Below are 26,570 nucleotides of genomic sequence, written 5' to 3' on the forward strand. Positions count from 1 at the left end.
ATGAGGTCCGAGCTCATAAAATACTTTCTTTGAGTCACATGTGAAATTGGAGTAGAAGAGAACTTTTTCTAGCCACTTCTTTGAATTTCAAGGCTATCACTAATTCTCGTTGATTCAAAATTACCACATGTAAAAATTTAGGTCTTCACTTAGACTTCCCAGATTTTTGTTCCTTTTCTTCTCTTCTGGCTGTTCTCTGAAGCAAGACCCAAAAAGCTACAGTTTATATTCTTTACCAATGATATTCAAAAGGAATTATCATTTAGCTTAAATCATTTTAGCATAGTTCATCTCAGTGTTGCCTAATAAACATATTAAAGGGCATAGAGTATAAGATGTTGTGAAAAAATGGAAATGCTTCTATTAGAGAAGTACGTTCTAGGGCTCAGTGGTAGAGCACCTGCCTAGCAAGTCTAGCACTCTGGATTGGTCTCTAGCACCAAAAAGAAAAGAAAAAACATCCTATACTGCGGTGTGGCCTAGGACTAATATTATATATCTTTTCTTATGTCAATTTGTTTTACAGCGCAAGACTCATCAGTTTTTTGTGAAGTCTTTCACAACACCCACCAAGTGCCATCAATGCACCTCTTTGATGGTGGGTTTGATGAGACAAGGCTGTGCGTGTGAAGGTAAGGACAGAAAGGAAGGCGAAGCAACTTGCTTGGTCTTCCTAACATTTGTTGCCTCATTTGTGTTCCTTTCAAAGACAACAAAATGTAACTTGTTTTCTTCGCCATTGTTTTTATCTGGAGAACAAGAATTATTAATAAACTGAGCACCCTGCTAACACGTCTGTTGAATGTTGGAGAAGCTAGACTGTTGCTCCCTAGAAACACTTTTCAAAGGAGGTGTAGACTTCATTCATCTTTGTTTTATTATTTGGGTGAATCTGTGGTCCCCTAAGCCATTAGCATCTGAAACAGAAAACACGAAAATTATCCTTGGGCCTGTTTATTTTTTAAGTAGTATTATAAAGGAGACAAAATTATCAATATCTGCCACTTTATCTCAAAAGACAGTTGATTCCTAGTGTCAACAGCAGAGATTTAGTCTATCTATTCATTGAATCACCTGTCTTGTGTTTATGGTGCATGCTGGGTCTGGGGTACAGTGGTAAATGTGCAAGAGAGACGAGAGAGAGAGAGAGAGAGAGAGAGAGGATCCTCAAAGAGCTCACATTCTGGAGAAAGAGAGAAAAGATCAAGGATTATTGAAATTAAAAACAAGGAATATTTGTTTGGGCACCACTTTGTTTCCTAGGACCTCTGAAAAGGAAAATAATCAACACTATGATGGGATATATTATTTGTTAGTTTATCAAATGAGATTTGCTACTACAAAACCAGCTAATATGTTATTTATAGGTATAACATATGAAAAAATAAGAAAATATCTGCTGATTCAAATTCTAATACTAGTTTCCATTTGGTAGCTCTTCTTGTATTGGAAGGGACTAAAAAGGGAATGTTGTCATCCCATCAGATGCTTGTTCTCCCTTAGTATTTGCATCTGGTGTGTATTAACTACTATGAAGAAGGAGTAAATTAATAGTAACATCTATAGTAAATGCATTTTATGTGTAATTAGTTCTCACAGCTAAAGTAGAAAATCCAGATTCTGCTATCTCATTAGATACATGCATGTATCTATCTGTTCTGGCCAGGAGTGAAATACTGGATAGAAGTAGCCTTGTCTAGAGAGCACAGGTTTGAGAAGGGTGAAGACAAGGACTAAGCCTTGGAGAGCATAGATGGCAAGACAGCAGAATAACCTCAAAGGAAGTAGCCACTATCAAGGACCAGGAGAGTATAGCTAAAACCAGAGAAAGAATTTGTGTAGGTGTCTAGTTTTATCTCATGTTGATCCTTAGCTAGTTCTTGAATGTCTTTATAATTTGCTTATCAGAAAGAATCTTAGACAACCACCTAGCCTTAGGTCCTAACTCCATGGTTGGAGAGAGACAGAGACAGAGAGACACAGAGAGAGAGTGAGAGAGAGAGAGAGAGAGAGAGAGAGAGAGAGAGAGAGAGAGAGAGTGTGTGTGTGTGTGTGTGTGTGTGTGTGTGTGTGTGTGTGTGTGTGTGTGTGTGTGTGTGTTGGCAGTGGGGCTTCAACTCAGGACCTTGCATTCTTGTTTAGCAATTTTTTAATCACAGCTGGTCCTCTATCACTTGAGCCATACCTCCAGACTGGCTCTTTTGCTGATTAGTCTCAAGGACTTTCTGCCCAGGCTGGCTCTGAACCTTCATCTTTAGCTATCAGCCTCCTGAGTGGCTAGGATTGTAGGCATGAACCACTGATGCCCAGCTCATAGCAGCATATTTTTTTTAGCTCTTTTAAAGCCATTTTATCTTCTTCCCTGTTTTTTTTTCAGATTTTTGATGCTTATCTTACGTCATGGGGACATTAGACTGTCTCTAGCCTTTGTATGACAGGCTTTTGTAAATGTTGTGGAAATGTGGTTACATTCTACCATTTTTATTTCTTCCTAGTTGGTTGGAATTAGATACAATATATGAGCATATTTTTGTCATTTTCACTGCCCTTGGAGGTGAAACTTTTATTTACCAGTATAATAGGTTATAATTTATTAGACATCTCATTTAAAAATGAATTCAAGGTTAGAAGTGTGGCTTCAGAACACCAGCAGAGCAAGTTGGTGAAACAAGCATGCAACTGTAAACGCCCGATTCCAAACTCTGATGCCAACAAAAAGGAAAGGTGAATGAAGACGTTTGGATAGCTTTTTCAGTATTACACCATACTGCCTCCCTGCTGGCTGTGCAATGAGCACTGGATGTGGATGTGTTCTCAGCGTCCTTTGGTTCCTCTTATTTTCCCAGTGTTTGTGCAGGAGCCAGCTTTGTAGTGGGGATTATAATCTTAAATCATGCCAACCAGCCTTTTTGTTTTAAATATTTTAACCTTTAATTTTTCATCAACCCAAGTGTCAATAAAACCTGACTTTCATTAGAATCTCAAGCTTACCATGTGAACCAAATAGAGGGATTATACAGTAGTACTGGTAGGAAGACATGCAGACTCAGAACTGCACTCATGGGGTTTGAACCCTTGCACTGCTGCTTCTGAGCTCTGGCCCTGAGCATGTGCGCCGTGGGGATAATAATTGTATCTCTCCTCCTTGTCTCAGAAACATTCTTCAAATGTCCAATGAAATTAACTGTTCTATATATAATTTAAGAATTATAGAAGGTTATAACTCCAAAATTATGCTGTTTAGCTCTTTCTAATCATTAAAATTTTTATTTTAAAAAACTTGCCAGATGTGGCAAAGGTATCAGAAGTTTAATGTTTATCAGTGACTCTCAAGGAAAGTTTCTGGTAGATCCAAGCTACTATAGGGTGAAGAGCTAGTGAACTCCTGAAGGTCCTTCATTAGGCATTATTTTTCAAGGTTAGATAGTCGTTACTCATTTGCTTCTCACTTTGATCACTAATGTTAACAGAAAACTAATGCTACAAAATTGTTAAAGATTTTTCGTCACTTGTTATTGAGATTCTTACTGGTAAGCAGTAAATCAGTTTCCCAAATGTTTCCCAGTTGTTCAAAAGAAAATAAGGACCGGGTGCTGGTGGCTCATGCCTGTAATCCTAGCTACTCAGGAGGCTGAGATCTGAGGATCATAGTTAAGCCAGCCTGGGCAGGAAAGACCACTAGACTCTTAATCTCCAGGTAGCCATCAGAAAACCAGAAGTGAAGCTCTAAGTGGTAGAGAACTAGCCTTGAGTAGAAAACCTCAGGGAAAGTGCCGAGGCCCTGAGTTCAAGCCCCATAACTGGCCAAATATAAAATTAAAATTAAAAAAAATTCATCTAGAATAGCACTGTATATGCAGTGAATTCTGTTGTTGTTGTTAAAATGAATTCTCATTGAACGTATCTTTTTTCTTCCAAAAGTATGTGGCTTCTCATGTCACATAACTTGTGTAAACAAAGCTCCAACTGCCTGTCCAGTTCCTCCTGAGCAGACAAAAGGTCCCCTGGGCATAGATCCACAAAAAGGAGTGGGAACAGCCTATGAAGGCCATGTCAGGGTGAGTATCATGTGAGAGTAAGGAGAACTGAGTCACTCTGAGTTGCTTTTATGAGCATCCTGCTTGATAGAAAGTCAGATGAATAAAATTCAACTAAATAATCTTATTTCATCCAAAGTAATTACCCTTTACTTGGGAATAAATTCTAAAACAATGCATACATCTCTGTATGTTCCCTGTCTTGTAGTGAACAGATATTGAAATTGCCTTAAAGAAATTTTGGCCACTGGCCTTGCTCAAGAGGTGAAATGTAGATAAGAGGAGATAATATCAAGACACAGTCTTGGTTTTTTGGGTAATAGTTATAATGTGAGCTGAATTTCATCATATCAAATTTTCCTCATGCTATTTAGAAAAAACCATAGATATTATTTTAATGAATTATTAGGGTTCAGTTGGTACCTTGAACCTTTCAGTCAGAGGCCAAGTCCTTCAGTATTTGAAGAGCATGTTACCACTTTTCCCTCGTTAGTGATTGTGTCCCACCTGCTGCTTCGCTACCCAGTGTACTGGACTTCGAACTTGGATACGTTACCTTGAGGTTTTCCCCTACATTGCCTCAGGGACTAAAGAGGCTCCTGTTACATTCTCATTTGAATTGTGTGTTTGTCTGTCACAAAACTAAGATCCCTAAGCCAGCGGGAGTGAAGAAAGGATGGCAGAGAGCTCTGGCTGTGGTCTGTGATTTCAAACTCTTTCTGTATGATATCGCTGAAGGAAAGGCCTCTCAACCCAGCGTGGTCATCAGTCAGGTGATCGACATGAGGTAAGCCTGGGAGGCACTGTGAGTTGCTGGGCATAGGACAAGAATGCTTTTGAACTTTCTTGTATGTTACCATTTTTTGAGTCATATAATCTAGCTCTGTGTTGGTTTTCTACTATAACCTCATAAGTAGCAGGAAGTAAGGAGTAGCTTTGGACAAGCTGATATGTGGGTTTGGGTACTCTTCAGATCATCATCAAAAATGGGGTAGAATGGTTCAGTGCGAGGAAGGGAAGGGAAGCTCAGGCAAGCTCTCGGAAAACATACTGAAAACAGGAGCCATTTGAGTCAGAAGCTCTTCGATTTTTCTCTTCGATTTTCATTTTCCAGATTGTTCCCCATCCCTGGGAGTGCCCTCCTTTCCTTTTAACTCCAGGGCTGTCCCAGAGAAGTCTCCCTCCCTCCCACAGCATCAGCTGCCACCTCTGCAGAGACGACTCCTCATGCCTTCAGTTCAGAAATGACCACCCATCACTCAGAACTCACACTCAGGCCCATGCCCACACCGCTGTTCCACACCTGCAGGCCAACCACGTTATCCTCCCACCAAATACAGAATAAACACAGCCAGGAAGCCTGGCAGAACTGGCTAAGGGACTGAGCATTTTAAAAGGCGGGAAAGTGAAAAGGCCCAAGAGTCTCTCAGACCAACCTGGCAACAGTGAGACCTCTGTCCCTTAAAAAAATAAAAGTGAAGGAGAGAGAAGGATCCAAGATAAGACCAGGATGTCTTTAAGACTGAGGGAATGAAGATACCAGTACCAAAAGTAAAAAAGTTATAGAGAATAAGTGACACATAGGAAGTCTGTTTGAGACATTGCAAGGGCAAGAGAAGGTCAGATGATCTGGCTTGAGCACATGTCTGGTTTATTTGGGAAGAGAAGAGGTTCCACTTTGCAGTGGAGTTCAAGTCTCAGTTCTACATGGAGTTCTTCTGCTCTTGCTTCTTTGGGCTAGCCAGTGATTATTTCTGTCACATGTATGATGTGCCAACTGTTTATTGTTCATTGTTTTAAGTGGTAAGTCACTTAAGATCTATTACTGTAGGGGAAAATAATTTTTTAACATTTAATTTGGGTGTTGTAAGCAATTAAGTTATGAGGATTTCTTCCCATGTGCTGTTTAGTTGTATAAATAAAACCGCACACAAACGTACATGCATGGCCAGGTATCAGTGGCTCATGCCTATAATCTTTTTTTTTTTTTGGGGGGGGGGGTCGGGTCGTGGGGCCCAAACTCTGGCCTGGGTGCTGTCCCTTAGCTCTTCAGCTCAAGGCTAGCGCTCTACCACTTGAGCCACAGCACCACTTCCAGCTTTTTTCTTTTTGCTTATGTGGTGCTGAGGAATCGAACCCAGGGCCTCATGCATGCAAGGTAAGCGCTCTACCACTGAGCCACCTTCCCAGTCCCTCATGCCTGTAATCTTATCTACTAGGTGGCTAAGATCTGAAGATCATGGTTTGAAGCTATCCTAGGTGGAAAAGTCCATGAGATTCCTATCTCCAATTAACCAGCAAAAAGCCTGAAGTGGAGCTGTATCTCAAGTGGTGGAGCAATAGCCTTGAGCACAAAAGCTCAAGGTCTGCAGGAGCCTGCCGGCAATGAAAGGGAATCCTGATTTAGGGGGCAAGGATACAGAAAAATAAAGACATAAGACAAAGGATGGGGTCTGGAGGGCTGCAGCTCAAGACTGAAGCAGTGTTTATTTTTAACTTTCCCTAATATATACTATTAGAAGTCAAGCGGTAACATAAGGTTACAATAGTCCAGAAAAACAAGGAAAATTTCAGTGAAAACAGAGTACAGTAAAAACAGGACAAGGTCAACTGGTAGAAAGTAAAACAAACTCTGCAGACAAAGCAAAGCAATCCCGGGCACCTGGTGTTTTTTAAGTAAGCCAGTTCCTTGTACATGCCTTCAAGTAGCACCAGGGTTAAGATGACCTTTAAACTTTACAGTCTGCTCCCAACAAAGGTCAGTGCTCAGGCCCTGAGTCTGAGCCCGAGGACTAGGACCCACATATGCACGCGCGCACACACACACACACACACACACACACACACACAGCCACTTGTCCCAACTTCTGATGTTTCACCTTTTTTTTCCAGAGATGAAGAATTTTCTGTGAGTTCAGTCCTGGCCTCTGATGTGATTCATGCAAGTCGAAAAGATATACCCTGTATATTTAGGGTAAGTGTGTGTTATAATTTGAGAACTTAAATTGTTTTTGGCTTGGTTTTTTTTTTCTGTGGTACTGGTATTTGAACTCAGGTCCCTGTAGTAGGTAGGTGCTCTGTTGCTTGAGCCATGGCCCTAGCCCCTTTTTTGTTCTGGTTATTTTTGAGAGAGGTCTCCCTTTTTGCCTGGACTGTGATTGTCTTATTTGCACTTCCCACCATAACTAGGCTGGCAGGTGTGTTCTGACATGCCAGCCTTTTTGTTGAGGTGAGAGGCTTATGAACTTTTTCTTCTAGGCTGTACTGGAACTTGGGGTCCTTTGGATCTCAACCTCTCCTACATAAGTAGGCTGACAAACTTGTCACATTGGACAGAGATCATTTGCGATGGGAGTCCTGAAACTTTCTGCCCAGGCTGGTCTTAAATCACCATCTTCCTAATCTCTGTCTCCTCTGAGTAGGTGGCACTGCAGGTGTGACTAGCTGAATTATTTTGTTTGTAAGAATATGTTTTGCAACCGGGCACTGGTGGCTCACATCTATAATCCTAACTACTCAGAAGGCTGAAATCTGAGCATTGTGGTTCAAAGCCATCCTGGGCGGGAAAGTCCATGAGACTCTTATCTCCAATAAACCACTAGAAAACTGGAAGTGGTGGTGTGGCTCAAGTGGTAGAGCACTCGCCTTGAGCTAAAGAGCTCAGGGACAGTGCCCAGGCCTAGAGTTCAAGCCCCATGACTGACCGAAAAAAAAAAGAATATGTTTTGCTTCTCCAGATAAATGATCAATGTCCTGGGAATAAAACAGATTTTACGGGGCTGGGAAGGTGGTTCAGTGGTAGAGTGCTTGCCTTGCAAGCCTGAAGCCCTGGGTTTGATTCCTCAGCACCATATAAGCAAAAAGAAAAAAGCCGGAAGTGGTGCTGTGGCTCAAGTGGTAGAGCGCTAGCCTTGAGCTGAAGAGCTGAGGGACAGCGCCCAGGCCCAGAGTTCAGGCCCCACAACCGGACCCAAAAAAAAAAAAAAAACAGATCTTACATTCCTTTATATATTCCATATCCCCTAGTACTTGAGTATATAGAAAGTTAGTACTAAGTTTAAGTAAGGAAATGCCAGTAGAAAGTGTGAATATGGGACTTCTAAAGTATATTTTCCTGTTAGCTCATACTTTTGAATCCCAGTTTAGTTTTCAGATAAATACTCCTTTGAGGACAATTGGATAAATGTGAAGTTTTTCAAGTTTAAAAAAAAGTTTCTGTAAACTCATTTTAAAAATTGTGATCCTGCTATTTTGCTTTGTAACATCTATTTCAAGACTTAGTAGCTCAGGGCAAGAGTGCTTTTGCATTCTTCACCAGTCTGCTGGTTGGCTGCCCAATTACTGAGGTGTGGGCTGAGGTCACACCTGTGGCTGCATTCAGTTCATTTGGGACTAGAAAATCCAAATGACTGTACTCTTTAATCTGCTGTCTTGGTGTCAGCTGGGGGAACCTCCCTCAGTTTTCTTTTGTGGACCCTCTCTGTGGTCTCTTAACTATCTGAAAGTCAGACTGGCTCCTTCAAGAGAGCTAAAATAGCTTCCAGGCTTTGTAAAAACTAGGCCCAAACATGTCCCTTAGGTAGTGTGTTGCTCAAAGGAAATCATAAGATTTAAGGGGAGGAGAAATAGACCCACTTCTTGATAAGAGTGAAATTGTGGACAGGCTGTTTACCTAAATGTAATTTTGGCATGGTGAGTTAAGACAGAAGAGATTTTTTTTCAGCTTCTCTGTTTTTCTGTCTGCCCCGATTACTATTTGTCTACTCATCTTCTGTTGAAGGAAATTCAAAGAGTAAACCTCAGGTTCATCTCAGTTCTCATACTATTAATCTCTCCCCTCCCTCCACATCCAGGAGGGAGGGGAACCATGTGGTTTGTTTCTGAGGCTTGACAGAGACTTGCGATGTAAATTTTAAAGCTGTTCTGATTGTGACTACTCCTTAATGATAGTGGGAGCTATTGTTGTAAAGGAACAAAGTAACTGTATCTGAGCATTCCTGACCGCTGCACAGTGTGGGACTCCATGTTCTATGCACTCTTGAGGAAATTCTTTACCAGTATCCCCTTTTCTCATATATTAGATGAGAATGTAAGACAGCAGTTCCTATCTGATGAAGACATTAAGGGAGTTAGATGAGTAAACACTTCGAAAAGTGCTGAGGGGCTGGGAAGGTGGCTCAGTGGTAGAGCGCTTGCCTTGCATGCATGAGGCCCTAGGTTCGATTCCCCAGCACCACATAAGAAAAAAGAAAAAAGCCGGAAGTGGCGCTGTGGCTCAAGTGGTAGAGCACTAGCCTTGAGCTGAAGAGCTGAGGGACAGCGCCCAGGCCCAGAGTTCAGGCCCCACGACCGGACCCAAAAAAAAGAAAGAAAGAAAAGAAAAGTGCTGAGAGGTCACACTGGTACTTAGTAGTTGTAAAGAGTATGTGTAATTTCTTGGGATTGTGTTCTGGTGCTAATGTAGTGTTCTTATTATAATTGGAAAACTAAAACAACACTAACGTTTTGAATGGTATCTCTTTTTGCCTTGTCATGAAACTAGGGAATGGCTAGACTTTGCTGAAGGTATCATTGAACGAATGCACATTGTTTTGGTGATGCTAAACCACTTGGATAACCTGAACTAGCACTCAGGATCTGTTTTCTAACACCATGAATGTTGAATTGTTGCAGGTCACAGCTTCCCAGCTCTCAGCATCTAACAACAAATGTTCCATCCTGCTGCTGGCAGATAGTGAGAATGAGAAGAGCAAGTGGGTGGGAGTGCTCAGTGAATTGCACAAGATTTTGAAGAAAAATAAATTCAGAGACCGCTCTGTCTATGTTCCCAAAGAGGCATATGACAGCACACTCCCCCTCATCAAAACAACCCAGGCTGCTGCAATCATAGGTGGGAATTTAGAACATTTCTCATACTGTCCTAATGGTTCACTGATCCGCCTTATGAATTGGAACTGCCTTTGTCTAGGAGTCCCTCTGGTCTGACAGAGTGCCTGGTGCATTCCAGACCTTGGTACATGTTCATTCTGTGTCCCTGTTTAGCAGCAAACAGTTACAAGTATATTTTCTTCTGAGAAAGCAACTGAGCTAAAACTAATTAATTAACCTATTTAAATATTTCCTACTTGTATGAACTAGAACACATTAATTTGTTAGAGTGTAAGTTTCATCTGTCACACATAAATACTGAGTACCTTGCCCAGGTTTTCAAGCAGCTTGAAAAGCAACACACACACACACACACACACACACACACACACACACACACACACACACACACACACACACACACACACACACACACACACACACACACACACACACACACACACACACACACACACACACACACACACACACACACACACACACACACACACACACACACACACACACACACACACACACACACACACCCCCCCCCCCCCCCCCCCCGCGTGAAGTGGCATTTAAAATGCTAGCATTAGTAAATTGTGGCTTCAGCACACGGAGGTTTAAGTTCTGACATCCAGTTCTTTGTTACTGGCCAATCAGTACTGAAAAGCTTAATGAGTGCTATTCAAAGCCTTTGGCTATCTTTCCCTCTGCAAGCAGCACAAGGAAATGGACTTGGGGCACTAGCAAGTGAGGTTTCTAAGTTCTTAATCAGTTCCTTAGGAAACATTTACTGCTTTTGATATGTATTGGAATCCTGGGGCTTACACTCAGGGCCTGGTTGCTGTCCTTGAGCTTTTTTGTCCCAGGCTTGTGCACTTGAGTCCTAGCTCCATTTTCTTCTTTTTGGTGGTTAATTTGAGGTAAGTCTCATGGGCTTTCTTGTCCAGACTGGCTTCAAATCAAAATCCTTAGATCTCAGCCTCCTGAGTAGGTAGGATTACAGATGTGAGCCACTGATGCCTGACAGTAGATTTTTTTTAATAATTATTATGTTTGAAAAGGCCTGACATGTTTATCACTTTAATCTGAAAGGTAACTTAATAGTGTAAGCTGTTAGATATTTTGTGTTTTTTTTTTTTTTTTGGTCGGTCATAGGGCTTGAACTCTGGGCTTGGGCGCTCAAGGTGAGTGCTCTACCACTTGAGCCACAGCGCCACTTCCTGTTTTCTGGTGGTTTATTGGAGATAAGAGTCTCATGGACTTTCCTGCCTGGGCTGGCTTTGAACCGTGATCCTCAGATCTCAGCCTCCTGAGTAGCTAGGATTACAGGCGTGAGCCACCAGAGCCTGGCTATTTTTTTAATTTTTATTCTTCCACCAAATTTTCTTATTTGGTTTATTCTGCTGGCTTTACGTGATTTTTTAATCTATTAAATATGTTTCCATCTTGTGTCCTACACAGATCATGAAAGAATAGCTTTGGGAAATGAAGAAGGGTTATTTGTTGTTCATGTCACCAAAGATGGTAAGAAAAAAATCCAATTATGGTAGAGCGATTTTAAGTCATGTCAGAAAATTCTTGAGATTAAGTTAAAGAGCAGGATTTTGTGTGAATCATTCTATAACTGAAATGTTCTGGGCATAATTTGATTGCTAAATCAAGTGATTTTTTTTAAAAAAACTATAAAATAACCTAAGTTCTAAAACTTAACTGTATCATCTACTTGTGCATTTTAATTTACCATGTTGCTCTGTGACTCAGATTGCATTTCTGCATTTTTAATCAGTTATTCAGTAAACGTTTATTTCTTTTGATATGTGCTCATGCGCATACACATGTGCATGTACTCATGCCTACTCTAGAGCTTAAACTCAGGGCTTGGGGCTGTCCCTGAGCTTTTTTCACCCAAGGCTAGTACACTTGGGTGCACTGAAATACAAATAAAATACAACTTGATTTTCCCATTGTTTCATAAGTATGTAACAGCTATTAAAATAGGTTACGTTTGTTTGAAATTCCCTCCTAGAGAGAAATTAGATGGTAAATGAAATAAAGAGGAAAGCAATTTAGTTTAGTATTCATGCATAAAGTATTCTAAGTTCTATCTTTCTTTCAGGTTAGATTATGAGAAAAAATGTCACTTAAATCTGGCTAGTTTGTTAGCCATAGAAAAGCTTCCGGAGCCCCAAGTGAAGTTCCCTAGAATTTAGTGCCAGGAAACATGTTTTCCTGGAAGATCTGACATACTCCTGCTCAAGAACGCTGCCTTAGCTTTCCAGGGGTCAGGGCTAAGTGAATGCCTACAGCCAGTGAGGGAAATGCTCTCTTTGTCCTCTTGATTTCTAATTTTTTCTTCTATGAATGTCTGTGTGTGTTTATTGTAAGTGCATGCATATCCTTTTGTCTAAAATTGAAACACCTCAGTGGATAACCACTTTGAAACCATTTTGCCTTTGATTTGTTATTTCTGTGTGTAGAAATTATTAGAGTTGGTGACAATAAGAAGATTCATCAAATTGAACTCATTCCAAACGAGCAGCTTGTTGCTGTGATCTCAGGACGAAATCGTCATGTGCGGCTCTTTCCTATGTCGGCTTTGGATGGGCGAGAGACAGATTTTTATAAGCTGGCAGAAACTAAAGGGTGTCAGACTATAACTGCTGGAAGAGTGCGCCATGGGGCTCTGACATGCCTGTGTGTGGCCATGAAAAGGCAGGTCCTCTGCTATGAGCTGTCTCAGAGCAAGACACGCCACAGAAAGTTTAAGGAACTTCAAGTTCCATATACTGTCCAGTGGATGGCAGTCTTCAATGAACAACTCTGTGTGGGATTCCAGTCAGGATTTCTCAGATATCCTTTGAATGGAGACGGAGGGCCCTGCAGTCTGCTTCATTCAAATGACCACACACTGTCATTTCTAACACACCAGCCAATGGATGCTCTCTGCGCGGTTGAGATCTCCAGTAAAGAATACCTGCTGTGTTTTAACAGCATTGGGATATACACCGACTGCCAGGGGCGGAGATCCCGACAGCAGGAGTTGATGTGGCCTGCAAATCCTTCCTCGTGTTGTAAGATTCTTGCTTTCTTTAACAACTGTTTTTATAAACTGTTATTATAAAGGTGATGTGCAGAGGTGGTTACAGTCATATAAGTCAGGTAGAGAGTACGTTTTGTTTTGCTTTGCGGGGGGGGGGGAGGGGGGGTTAAGTCAGTTGTGGGGCTTGAACTCTGGGCCTCGGTGCTGTCCCTCAGCTCTTCAGCTCAAGACCAGCACTCTACCACTTGAGCCACAGCGCCAATTCTGGTTTTCTGGTAGTTAATTAGAGAAGAGAGTCTCATGGACTTGCCTGCCCAGGCTGGCTCTGAACCATGATCCTCAGATCTCAGCCTCCTGAGTAGCCAGGATTACAGGCGTGAGCCACGAACCTGGCCAACATGGTGTGTCAATTCTTCCTTTATGAATTATATTCTATTTTCTTCAAAAATGTTTGGATTTCTGGGTGCTGGGGGCTCATTCCTGTTAATTCTATCTACTCAGGCGGCTGAGATCTGAGGATCATAATTCAGAGCCAACCTGAGCAGGAAAGCCCCGTGAGCCTCTTACCTCCAATTAAGCACCATAAAGTCAGAATATGGCTCATGTGACAGAGTGCTAGCATTGAGCAAAAAGCTCAGGGACAGAACCCACGTCCTGAGTTCAGGCTCCAGGATCAGCATACAAGGAAAAAATGTTTTGATATTCTTATATGATAAAGATAGGATTTGGGTGAGATTCCACTCTACATTTACATAGAATAGACCTTTCAAAATGCTTCGGTCTTCAAGATTCACATAACCACCAGGCTCCTCCCCATTTGCCCTTCCTAGGTTACAACGCACCCTATCTCTCAGTGTACAGTGAAAATGCAGTCGATATCTTTGATGTCAACTCCATGGAATGGATTCAGACTCTTCCTCTCAAAAAGGTGATGTTAAAGTCTGACTAAACTGGTTGATTTTATGATATGAAGCTCAATGTGACACTATTTTTATTGCACTATTACCACATACTTAGACACACAGAAATACACAAACATATATAGTCTGATTGTTATGATGAGTAACTGGAATTTAGCCCACAACATAAAATGTCAGTGTCATCTTCTAAGATGTATTGAGGGAGAACATGATTAGTATTCATTGTACCCTTTGCACATGATAGTATATACTGTTTATTCCTGTATAGACAGATTTTACAAACCAGGAAAGTAATCAGACTTAGAATAAAAACTATTTAGGGGTTTAATTATTTAAAAATAGAGGTTTCACACATGCAAATACATATTTTCCCTTACTGTTTCCATACATAAAGAAAATTTTTGCACATGTAGAACTGCTATTTTGAAAAACTGGAATGTACTCAAATACATATGGTCTATGAGCCCCCATGTCCTTACTGAGGGGTAGTTTAGAGAAGCAGGTAAAATAAAATAGCCAGATTCATACTTCAAAATGTGGGCAGTCTTAAACCATGGCAGCAGTGATAACAGCTCTCAAATGTAGTCACCCTCTATAAAACTACTGAAATAGGGTCTGCTTTGTGAATCTGGGCTGGCTATAGCCATCTTTCTGTTTAACTCTTCATATAACTTTGGTAATATATGTGAGAGAATACATGACCTTAATGTAACATAATAAACAGGCCAATTGTGATCTCACCTCCTTCCCTGAGACCAGAACATTACCACTGTCACTACATCTTCTGTGTCTTCTTTCCATCCACACCTGTCTCACCCCACAGAAAATCACCATCCTATTTATTATCCTGTTGCTTTCCTTACAATTTACAGGGTCTGCATTTCTCAGTATTTCTAAGCAATGTTACCTAGTTTGGGTTGGCTTGCCATTTATTAAAATATTATAATGTGCTATCACTTGATGGCTTAACTCTATTTGCTCCCTGTGTTAATACAGTTCACATGAATAGCTCCATGTGTTGCATTTTCAGTATTATAAACAGCTTGTGTGGTGACTGTTCCTGTCTATTCATCCTCTGATTGGTGTATGCTGAGTTAATCATAGCTTATAAGCATGTGACCACTGTCACCTGTATGCTGGTAGAGGTTCTCTTTAACTTAATTTATTTTTAACTTATTTCTATGGTGAAGGTGATGTACGGTTACCTACGCAGTAAGGAGAAGGGCTTCTTGACAGCATGTAACTAGGGTGGAGGCGGGGACTCGCTGAACTCAGTTGTCCAGCTCTGTGCAATCATGTCATATTTTTCCTCAGTGCCACCCCATCAAAAGCAGAGACGCATTCTCATCAGATCTAGCCCACAGTTTTGTAGGTAGTGACAGCAGAACTTGTATCATCCAAGTATCAGTTTGTGTGTGCCCAGTAAACTGTGTGGCTAGGAATGTTTTCTGTTTGTTCATCATCCATACTTTTTCTTACAAAATGCCTGGTCATTTTCTCCATTCATTTTTCCTCTTAAATGAAATGCCTGGTCATGTTGTTGGCTCATATTTTGTGTTGGGTTTGCCATGTTTTTCTCATTGGAGTCATTTATAGAATATGGATATTAATAACAGATGAGGTAAATCTGTGGCATCTCTGTTCATGTTTATGACAGATGTTCCTGAATAGAAGTTGTTAAATTTATTGAGTTAAATGTACTTTTCCTTTTTTTGGGGGGGGCGGGGGGTCCGGTCGTGGGGCCTGAACTCTGGGCCTGGGCACTGTCCCTCAGCTCTTCAGCTCAAGGCTAGTGCTCTACCATCTGAGCCACAGCGCCACTTCCGGCTTTTTTTTTTTTTTTTTTTTTTGCTTATGTGGTGCTGAGGAATCTAACTCAGGGCCTCAGGCATGCAAGGCAAGCGCTCTACCACTGAGCCACCTTCCCAGCCCCTACTTTTCCTTTTGTTTACGTTTGTCCTTTTTATTCCTTTCTATGGAATTTTTCTACCCCAAAGTCATAAAGGTTCAACCTTCCTTTATGTTCCTTCAAGTCTCTTGTGCTGCCACCATGCATAAATGTTGCAAAATGTATTGTTTCCTCCATAATAGAATTATGCCTATTCCACGTCCATCTTTAATAGATTCAGAATTGATTTCCTGCATGTTATATGAGGGAGGATTCCATTTTCTTGGTTCATAGAGTCAGCTGTTGCCTTACCATTTCCTGGTGGTCCTTTTCCATGTCATCTCCATCATTTGTGGACATGTTGTATTTCATGACAAGAACTCATTAAGGCAGATGTGTTGATAGCTTCTTAATATAATTATTGGTCACTAATGACTTTTACAAGATAAATTTAAGAGCCAAGTGTCAGTGGCTCATATCTGCAATCCTAGCTACTCAGGAGGCTAAGATCTGAGGATCACAGTTCAAAGCCAGCCTGGGCAGTAAAATCTATGATACTCCAGTTAACTACCAAAAAAGCTAAAAGTGAAACCACTAGACTTGAGCAGAAGAGTTCATGGATAGTACCCAGGCCTGAGTTCAAGCCCCAGAACCAACAGGTGCACACACATATATACACATACAGATGAATTTAAGATTTTAATATAGCCAGGCACTGGTGGCTTCATGCCTATAATCCTAGCTACTCAAGAGGCTGAGATCTGTGGATCATGGTTCAGAGCTAACCCAGAGGAAAGTCTGTGAGACTAATACCAATTAATCACCAAAAAACCCCAAAAGCAAAACAAAACAAAAAAACAATTAGAAGTGAAAGTGTGGCTCAAAATGGTAGAGCCCTAGTCTTGAGCACAAAACCTCAGGGATAGCATCCAGACCCTGAATTCAAGCCCCAGGACTGGCAAAACAAAAGAAACAGATTTAAGTATATTCCTATTGAATTTTATTTATTTGCCCAGGTATTCTTTCTTTAAAATACTACTCAAAGTTTACTTGCTCATGTTAGAGTATCTCTTCTTAAGCAAAATTATCATTACCTCTGTTGAGGTTTTTCTGAGAAGACTGTATTTGTTATTGTTTTGTGTTGGTTTTAGGACTTGAACTCAGAGCCTGGGCACTGTCACTGAGTTTTTTGCTCAAGGCTAGTGCTCTACCACTTTGAGCCACAGTACAATGTCCAGTTTTCTGATGGTTAAGTGTAGATAAGAGTCTCACAGACTTTCCTGCCCAGAATGGCTTCAAACCCACTATCCTCCGATCTCAGCTTCCTCAGTCGCTAGGATTACAGGTGTGATCACCAGCACTCAGTGTGAGAACTATATTTTGAAATGAATGAAAGGTCTTCATAGAAAGGTCTTAAGAGTATGTACTCCCAGAGTTCAAGCCCCACGACCAACAACAAAAAAAAAAAAAGTATGTACTCAATTAATAGGCCAGATGATTTAAGTTTTGTTGAAATACTAATTTCATTTTTCATTATTTTAGGTTCGACCACTAAACAGTGAAGGATCTTTAAATCTTTTAGGATTGGAGACAATAAGATTAATATATTTCAAAAATAAGATGGCAGGTAAGAAAATACTTAACATCTATAGGATAGCTTCAATGAACATAATATCTCAGCCCAAGGTGATGTGATATTAAGTGGCAGAGTCCAGATTTAAACTCTGGTATATCTTAGGCTAGAGTCTGTGTACTTGATCACAAGCAAACTCTCTTAAAATATGAAGGTAAGTATTGGGTAGAAGTGCTTCTAAAGCAAAATATTTGAATCCAACATGCCTTTATCATTTTTCTCTGAAGTACCTTGGTAAGTACAGAAGGTAAAGTTGATTATACCTTTTGTACTTCCAAATCTGTAGAACCTCATCAAAATTAAGGACATTGATGGGGCTGGGAAGGTGGCTCAGTGGTAGAGTGCTTGCCTTGCATGCCTGAGGCCCTGGGTTCGATTCCTCAGCACCACATAAGCAAAAAAAAAAGAAAAAAAGCCAGAAGTGGTGCTGTGGCTCAAGTGATAGAGAGCTAGCCTTGAGCTGAAGAGCTGAGGGACAGCGCCCAGGCCCAGAGTTCAGGCCCCACGACCAGACTCAAAAAAAAAAAATTAAGGACACTGAAATGGATTTTGCACCCAGAGTTGGTTTTGGGGGTTTTGTTTGTTTCTTTTTTGTCGGTTGTGGGGCTTGAACCCTGGGCCTGGACACTGTCCCTGAGTTCTTCATTCAGCTCAAGGCTAGCTCTCTTGAGCCATAGCACCATTTCCAGTTCTCTGGTGATTAATTGGAGAGTCTCACAGACCTTCCTACCCAGGCTGGCTTTGAACCGCAATCCTCAGATCTCAGCCTCCTGAGTAGCTAGGATTATAGGCATGAGCCACTGGTGTCTGGTTTGCACCCAGAGTTTTGGTTGGGGACCTCAGGAGTCTGTTTCCTGCCAGTGCTGGTATGGGAAGAAGCAGAAAAAGGGAAATTGCAGACATGCCCCAAGTGAGACGGGGAATGGGAAGTGACAGTCTGAGCATGGTCAGCAGTGACTGTCCACCCTGATTACCCCCACACACAGCCCTGGACGGGCCATATGGAATTCAACATGTTTGCTCTCAGCACAACCAGAACAGTTAAAAATCTCACTTCTGTACATAATAAAGCTGTTTTTGTGTCATAGCAACAAATCTGCCTAACAGATATGTTTATATATTTATGATTTCACATTCTCAATTCTCATCTCCTTTACAAATTCTGCCTTTTAGTACTTGCTGGAGAAATGACTGTTCAGCCTGGTGTTTTTAGTCTTCTTCACTGGCCTTCTACCCATAGTACTTCTTACTTCAGCTTCTCACTGTTCAAAACTTGTGAAGCTGGCGCTAGTGGTTCATGCCTGTGATCCTAACTGCGCAGGAGCTGTTCTCTAGCGCTTCGGGACAGGGCCAAGGCCCTGAGTGCAAAACCCAGGACTGCAAAAAAACAAAACCCTTTTTCCTTGTCTTATAATGGCATCCCTGGTCATGTCATATACATACAGTTGTCTGTTTCTTCTCAGAATGTCTTTGCAAACTCTCAGAGTCCTTGGGTGACAACTATTTAACTCTAGATATAAAAACTGCAATAGGACTAGTTAGTCCATGGTGACAAGGGGTATACTATTAAATGCCTCTCAGATTACAAGAGAAAAAATAGTGACAGATTCTTACTCTTTTTAGTTTCTGGCACATAGCTCAGGCTGTATTAGAACTCACTCTATAGCCTCTGGCTCTTCTTCCTTCTGCCTCCACCTCCCAAGTTTTTTTCAGGTGTATACTACCACATTTGACTTTAGTTTGTTTTGTGTTGTTGTTGTTGCTGTTTAATTGGGATGGGGTGGCAGTACTGGGACTTTGAACCCTAGCTTCAAGTTCTTGTTTGTGGTTTAATCATCACGGCTGGCACTGTCACTGAGCCATACATACAGTTACAGCTTTTGGCTGGTTAATCAGAGATAAGACTCTCATAGATTTATGTGCCCAGGCTGAATTCAAACCTTGATTCTCAGATTTCAGCTTTCAGTGTAGCTAGGATTACAGGCATGAGCTACTGGAGCCTGTCTGTAATCTGATGTATTCAGGAGGCTGATATATAAGGATGGAAGTTCAAAGTTAAGTTGGGCAGTCTATAAGATACTTACCTACAGTTAAGCACCAAAAAGCTGGAAGTGGAGCTGTGCCTGAAGTGGTAGAAGCACCAGCCTTGAGCAAAACAAAAAAGAGACAATGAAAATATATTTTGTTAGCTATGCTTAATTTCTGCATTTATCTTTTTTACGTGTCCTATTGAAAAATTGTTGCTCACGTACTGTAATTACATGTATGACTTGCAGAACTCAGAAATGCACATGTCTAGTAGTGTCATGGAATTTAATGGATAAAAAGCATTTAAGCAGCATCGTTATTCTTTTTTTCCAAACAGAAGGGGATGAACTTGTAGTTCCTGAAACATCAGACAATAGTCGGAAACAAATGGTCAGGAATATCAACAACAAACGGCGTTACTCCTTCCGTGTCCCTGAGGAGGAGCGGGTGCAGCAGCGGAGGTACATCCATCTGAACTGGTACTCGCTGGCCAGCTGTGTGCCCTCGGTGTTCTAAGTCTATTTGGTGATAATGCCATAGAAGATCTATCATTCATCTGTGGTAGCAAAACTACAGAGCTGGCAGTGTGGCTGGGCGGTGAAGTATTTTCCTAGCAAGTGTGAGGCCCATGGTTTCCAGCTGCAGTGATGTCACCTCTCAGTGCCATTTTAGTTAACATTCTCCAAGTTCAGAGAACACACTGAGTGAAGTACCATGCTTTGATTTATTTCTGTATATATGTGGATTAATCTGAATGGAATGTGTACCTTTGTTCAATATAAATATAATCATATCTGTATATAGTAAACTTGTATATGCTTAAGAAATTCAGATTATTCTGTTCATAAGTAAATAAATGTGTATATAATATTTGCCTACATATAAAAGATTTCTAAAGTGTTTATCAATTATCTTTAAAAGGTACACATGAGAGGGTCAGACTATCTGTGTATTTACAGGGGTTTTTGATACCTTTTCAGAGGACAGGTCCCTGCCATGCACAGTGGCTCAAGCCTGGTGATTCTAGCTACTTAGGAGGTGGGGATTGGGAGATGGAGTTCAAGACCAACCCAGACACACAAAAATTTCACAAGACTCAGCCAGTGGCTGGGTGCAGTGGGTGCACCTGTCATCCATCCCCAGCAGCACAGTGCAGTGCAGTGGGAGGATCACAGACCTGCTGGCCTGGCCAGAGAAATAGTACCTTACCTTGAAAACAGCCAGTGCAGAAAGGGCTGGAAGAGTCGGGTGGTAGAGCACCTGCCCAGCATACTTGAGGCCCTGAGTTCAGTCCTTAGTATCAACAACAACAAAAAACAAACCAACAGACAAAACCCTGACCCTCTCAGGCTAGAGTACTGCACTTGCCTAGGATGCCCAGGGTTCTGGGTTTGATCACCAGTTCTGAATAAAATACTTTAAAAGACCCTCTCTCAGCCAGATGCCAGGGGCTCACACCTGTAAGCTTAGCTACTTAGGAGACTGAGATCACAGCCAGCCCAAGCAGGAAATTTTGTGAGGCTTTTATGTCTTAATTAACCACCAAAAAGCCGGAGGTGGAGCTGTGGATCAAGTAGTACAGCACTAGCCTTGAATAAAAAATCAAAAGACAACTTCCAGGCCCTGAGTTCAAAGCCCAGTACTGGGACACACACATTAAAAAAAAGACCCTCTCATTTTTCTCATCCCAAATTGTAAGATGTTTTCATTTAAAGTTAAAACCAAAACATTTTGAGAAATTGAATTGACTATATTCTGTTATCCTAATTATGTCCTTAATATTATTTAACCTATATTTGTATCAAGATAAAGTATATTCAGCTTTTTTTCTTAAGATATTTAGACTGAAAAATGTCTAAACAGGTGTTCTACCTTACAGGGAGATGCTACGAGATCCAGAGATGAGAAATAAATTAATTTCTAACCCAACTAATTTTAACCACATAGCACACATGGGTCCTGGAGATGGAATACAGATCCTAAAAGACCTGCCCATGGTAAGAGGGAAAAAGAGTGAGTGTGCAGTTGAATGGGGTGAGAAGTAGGTGGGAGAGGGAGGAATGCTGATATGCACAGATGTGGGCTTTAGTGTGTATATGCAAACTTCACAGGATGTATTAGTTTAATAAGGAGAGATTTCCCTCAGAAGGTCACAGGATGCCCATAAGATGTATGATGACATACCTAATGAGAAAAACTAAATTTAGACTTCTGTTACAAACCTAACCAATAGCTTCCCAGCCCTGGAGATTCCTTCCACACCTACATCAGGTTCCCTATTGAGATAGTTCCAAAACCTAATGGTGGAAGAAATATCAGAACTTGGTTACCAAATCCATGGAAGTTTACTAATACACATACATACTTGACCTTCCCACCACCACCACCCACCCATGCTGAAATCCACCTGGTCATTAATAGTCACACTGCTCAGCTAATCAGAATTAAATCTTTTTTCCTTTGGCCATTTACAAACATATTATCTTGTCAGTGGCCTATTAAAAGTACAACACAGGAAGCTGTCATGTTGTGTGGCATGAAATTGTGTCCTCAGACCCGTTAGCATTACAGGCACCAGTGGTAATTAAGTTATCCAGACTCTGCTAGCTCATAAATTACTTCAGTGTCACACACATCTAGCACAGTGCTAAAACTTACGACCATTTTGGTCAGTAGAAACAACAGCTAAGCTTTGCACAAAATTTTAAGTTGAATTAATATTTTCTGGCAATTTGTGAATCTTAACCCAAATCTCTTTCTAAGGAAATCTGTCTTAAATTAACCACATTACATAACTATTGTAAAAGAATAACCAAGAGAGGAAAAAAAGTAATACAATTGGATAAGCAATTCAATTTACCATAAAAATTAACATATCAAGGGGCTGGGAATGTGGCTTGGTGGTAAGAGTGCTTGCCTAGCAAGAGTGCTAGGCATGAAGCCCTGGGTTCCAATTCCTCAGCACCACATACACAGAAGTGGCACTGTGGCTCAAGTGGCAGAGTGCTAGACTTTAGCAAAAAGAAGCTCGGGGATGGAAGTGGCACTGTGGCTCAGCCGTAAAGTGCTTGCCTTGAGCTGAAGAGCACAGGGACAGCGCCCAGACCCAGAGTTCAAGCCCTACGACCGACAGTGCTCAGGCCCTGAGTTCAGGCCCCACACTGCAAAACAAAAACAAAAAATTAATATATCAAGGGAGCTTTGTATTTATTTCATGGGAAGAAAAATGAAATATACATGTATCTGTACATACTCACTCAATATTTGTATTAATAATCCCTCCTTTATGAGATTACAGTCTTTTGCAAAAATCACTCCCTCTTGGAATGAGAATGTTGACTAGCTGTGCTTAATAAATGTTAATAAAATCATACAAGAGCCAGATTAGAGCCAACCTTCCTATAATAAAATCAAGTAAGTTTAAGATTGACCACATTAAATACTCAAACTGTCCTATCCTATTTTAAAGCTATAATATTTTTTAGCTTTACCCAGACTGGGAACTCAGATTTCTCCCCATTGTTTTCCCATCTTTGGTGCTTTCTTCGTGTCCTCAGACTGCTTTTCTTTCGTCTCAGAAGTAAAAGTAATGGCGTCACGGAGCCCAGAGCCTCTGGGTTTTGTTTTTCCTTATGGAAGTTACAATGTCATACACAAAACACCTTCATGGTTTTTTTATTTAGACAGCTGAAGTATGAATGTATTGATAGATTATATTTGGATAACCTTAAACTTTTTGAAATCCCGTTTGTAAATAGTGTTTTTCACAAATGACACCTAGATAACATTATGGGGGATAGAGAGACCCAAATTTCAGACACATGCATATATTGCACAAGAATACATCAGCAAATAAAAACTGTTGCAAGAGTTAACAAAGTTTTAATAGATTTATCTTTTACTTCCTCCCCCCCATTTTGGAGATGCTGGGGAGTGAACAGGGACTCCCTACAGTCTGGCACATACCCATAGTCCCTTTATTCTTATTTTGTTTTTGAGATGGCGGTCTTGCTACCTTTGCCCGGGCTGGCCTCAGATTTGTGATCCTCCTCGTATCTCCACCTCCCACGTAGCTGGGACAAAGGTCATGTACCACCAGCTACTTTTGTTTCATTTTTGTGCACAGGAAAGACTATTTCTCATACTGTATTTTCCGACAGTGTAACAAGAATTACAGAAGATTTTTGTAGTAATTCTATAAACTATAATTACAGTATTTTCCTCAAGGTGAAATTGTTTGAATATTTAGTATGTGGCATTCTGACATCAGGAGAAAAGTAGTTTTACTACTGTTACAAATAAGAATTTTTTTTTATTTTTTTTTTTATTTTTATTTTTTTTGTCGGTCATGGGGCTTGAACTCTGGGCCTGGGCGCTGTCTCTCAGCTCTTCAGCTCAAGGCGAGCGCTCTACCACTTGAGCTACAGCGCCACTTCCAGTTTTCTGGTGGTTTATTGGAGATAGGAGTCTCACGGTCTCTCCTGCCCGGGCTGGCTTTGAACCACGATCCTCAGATCTCAGCCTCCTGAGTAGCTAGGATTACAGGCGTGAGCCACCAGCGCCCGGCACAAATAAGAAATTTTATAGGAAAGTCCTTCCCTCAGCCTTACTCTTTTCTCTCACCCTTCCACCACTTGAAGTACTTGAAGTACAAGAAATCTGTTTCATTTCTGTTTTACAGAACTTTTACTACTAAGCAAAACAAGGTTAGACAGCATATGCCAACATATGCCAACAGCTGTCGAGACCTCCTCGGCCAGCTGCAGATTCTAACCAGATTTCCTGGTTAGTGGTGGCTATCACCTGACTTAATTAACTATCACCAGTATCCCAAGTCACTCTGTCCTAGCAATTCGAGTCAGTTGGGAAAATCCCTCAATTCCATTCTGTGTGTGTGTCGGGGGGGGGGGGTATGTCTCTCTGTACCCCCCCTCTTTCTCTCTCTCTCTCTCTCTCTCTGTCTCTCTCTCTCTGTCTCTCCCTCTCTCTCTCTCTGTGTCTCTCTCTTTAATTTGGGCTTGAGCTCAGGGCCTGGCTGCTGCCCTTAGCATTTTTGCTGGAGACTGGATCTCTGCCACTGAAGCCACACCTCCACTTCCCATTAATGTTTTCGTACCCTGCAAGTACCATTGTGTGTATGTAGTAAAACAAGCAAGAAGACAAACACTGTATATGTTCTTAACATGTTTGATGACATGCATGTCACATTCATCCAAGGTTTCATGTTTCTGAGTTCCTGTTCTTTTTTTATATTATTTTCACACATCTTTTCTCATTTCATTAGCAACATATGTTATCTGAGGCTTCCCCACCCCCTCCCCCCCACTTTTTTCTTTCCTTTTTGGAAAGATCAAACCCAAGACCTCACACTTGCTAAGCAAGCGCTGTGCCACTTAGCTGTGCCTGCTCTGAACTGAGGCATCTGTATGTCTGCAGCCATTTAATCATGTAACAAGTATTTTTTGAGCACTTACTGTGCTTTTCTGGCTTTTTTTTTTATGCTTTTGTGGTGCTGAGGAATTGAACCCAGGGCCTCATGCATGCAAGACAAGCATTCTACCACTGAGCCACCTTCCCAGCCCTTACTGTGCTTTTCTAGGGTAGACATTGGGAAACAATACAATAATATAAGTGTCTGAATTAATATATGTCTGTATTGGCATAAAAGCTTGTTGGGTTTTAATATGTTCTCAAGAATTGCTAAAATGAAATTGCAAATGATTTGCAAAAAGATATATTAAATTTAGTCATATATTTAAGGCTTTCAAGCAGTACCATCGTAGGCCACCTTGGTTCACATCTGTGCTGACTTTTTTGTGTCTTGGCCTTACTGAAATCAGTACTGCTTTCCTGTGAAGTACTCATGGGCTTAGAAAGTTTATTTAACTGCCTTTACAGCTTAATTCTGTTTCGTTTGTACCAAATGACCCAGAAATAGAATCGTTTGTCTCCTAAATAACAAGGGCTATAAAATCTAAGGTGATCATTTTATTTTCTTGCCATCATGTAGCAGATGTAAAACTTTTACTTGTGCCTAGTAAATTAAGAGTAAGTCAGCAAATAATATAAGGTGTTGCATATTTTTTTAGATATACTGAATTTGTTTTCTTAAATCTTTATCATTTGCCCTTTAAAATAAGTGTTTGCTAATATAAAGGAAAGCAATATTATTTTGCCTATATTTCGTAGCATAAGATATATTTTACCTGCTAGCTCAGTGGTTTGGGGGCTTTAAGAAGTGATTTTGCTTGAACTGGGAGATGGAGCTCAAAGATAGAGTACGTGCCTGCTAAGTGCTTGGCTTGGGTTTCATCCTCAGCATGCCCCACAAAATACTAATAATACTAGTAATACTAGTAATAATAATATGCTTTTTTTTTCTAATCCTGGGGCTTGAACTCAGGGAGCTTTTTTGCTCAAGGCTAGCATTCTACCCGTTGGGCCACTTCTCCTTTTTTGGTGCTTAATTGGAAACAGAAGAGTCTCTTGGACTTTGCTGGCTGGGCTGGCTTTGAACTGCAATTCTTAAAACTCAGCCTCCCAAGTAACTAATATTACAGGCATGAGCCATCGGCACGGGCTTCTAACTTTGCTCCTTAAATCCCATGTACATTAGTAGGGTTTTTTTGTTTTGTTTTGTTTTTTGGGTCTGGTCATGGGACCTGAACTCTGGGCCTGGGCACTGTCCCTCAGCTCTTCAGCTCAAGGCTAGCACTCTTACCACTTGAGCCACAGCGCCATTTCTGGCTTTTTCTTTTTGCTTATGTGGTGCTGATTTATCGAACCCAGGGCCTCAGGCATGCAAGGCAAGCGCTCTATCACTGAGCCACCTTCCCAGCCCTATTAGTAGGGTTTTATAGGGCTTTTTTTTTCTTAGAAATTGCTGCTCTAATGCCTCCATCTCTAAGAAAGCTTAGAGAGTGCCGGAGATCTTTTGACAGGGCACAGGCAGCTCAGTGGGAGAGTCAGGCTGCATTCAGCCACTGCCCCTTCCGGCTCGGTGCAGGCTCCAGTGCCCTGGAAGCAGTTTCTCCCTGGAAGTGAGCCTCCCCAGGCCAGAAGCGCTACCTACCGCTCAGGTATGCACAAGTGGTTATTTTATTCCAGTCCTTGGCTTCCAAGACTTTTTTTTATCTGTATCTTTGGT

At 41.1% G+C, this 26,570-nt stretch overlaps 1 protein-coding gene across 18 annotated transcripts in view; it reads left to right on the top strand.

Annotated features, from left to right (window-relative positions):
* Positions 1 to 26,570, top strand: part of Cdc42bpa (CDC42 binding protein kinase alpha) — a 310,452-nt gene that overhangs the window by 268,778 nt on the left and 15,104 nt on the right. For all 18 annotated transcript variants that reach the window (XM_070023199.1, XM_070023196.1, XM_070023195.1 and 15 more), the window contains 11 exons: positions 527 to 632; positions 3,922 to 4,058; positions 4,685 to 4,824; positions 6,930 to 7,011; positions 9,711 to 9,927; positions 11,376 to 11,438; positions 12,392 to 12,985; positions 13,785 to 13,882; positions 17,305 to 17,389; positions 19,761 to 19,884; positions 21,303 to 21,420. In XM_070023199.1, coding sequence (XP_069879300.1) covers positions 527 to 632; positions 3,922 to 4,058; positions 4,685 to 4,824; positions 6,930 to 7,011; positions 9,711 to 9,927; positions 11,376 to 11,438; positions 12,392 to 12,985; positions 13,785 to 13,882; positions 17,305 to 17,389; positions 19,761 to 19,884; positions 21,303 to 21,420 — 1,764 coding nt within the window. The remainder of the gene's footprint in view (positions 1 to 526; positions 633 to 3,921; positions 4,059 to 4,684; positions 4,825 to 6,929; positions 7,012 to 9,710; positions 9,928 to 11,375; positions 11,439 to 12,391; positions 12,986 to 13,784; positions 13,883 to 17,304; positions 17,390 to 19,760; positions 19,885 to 21,302; positions 21,421 to 26,570) is intronic.

Source organism: Dipodomys merriami, unplaced genomic scaffold, assembly GCF_024711535.1.
Source record: "Dipodomys merriami isolate MVZ:Mamm:240054 unplaced genomic scaffold, mDipMer1.0.p SCAF_158, whole genome shotgun sequence".
Classification (NCBI taxonomy): Eukaryota; Metazoa; Chordata; class Mammalia; order Rodentia; family Heteromyidae; genus Dipodomys; species Dipodomys merriami.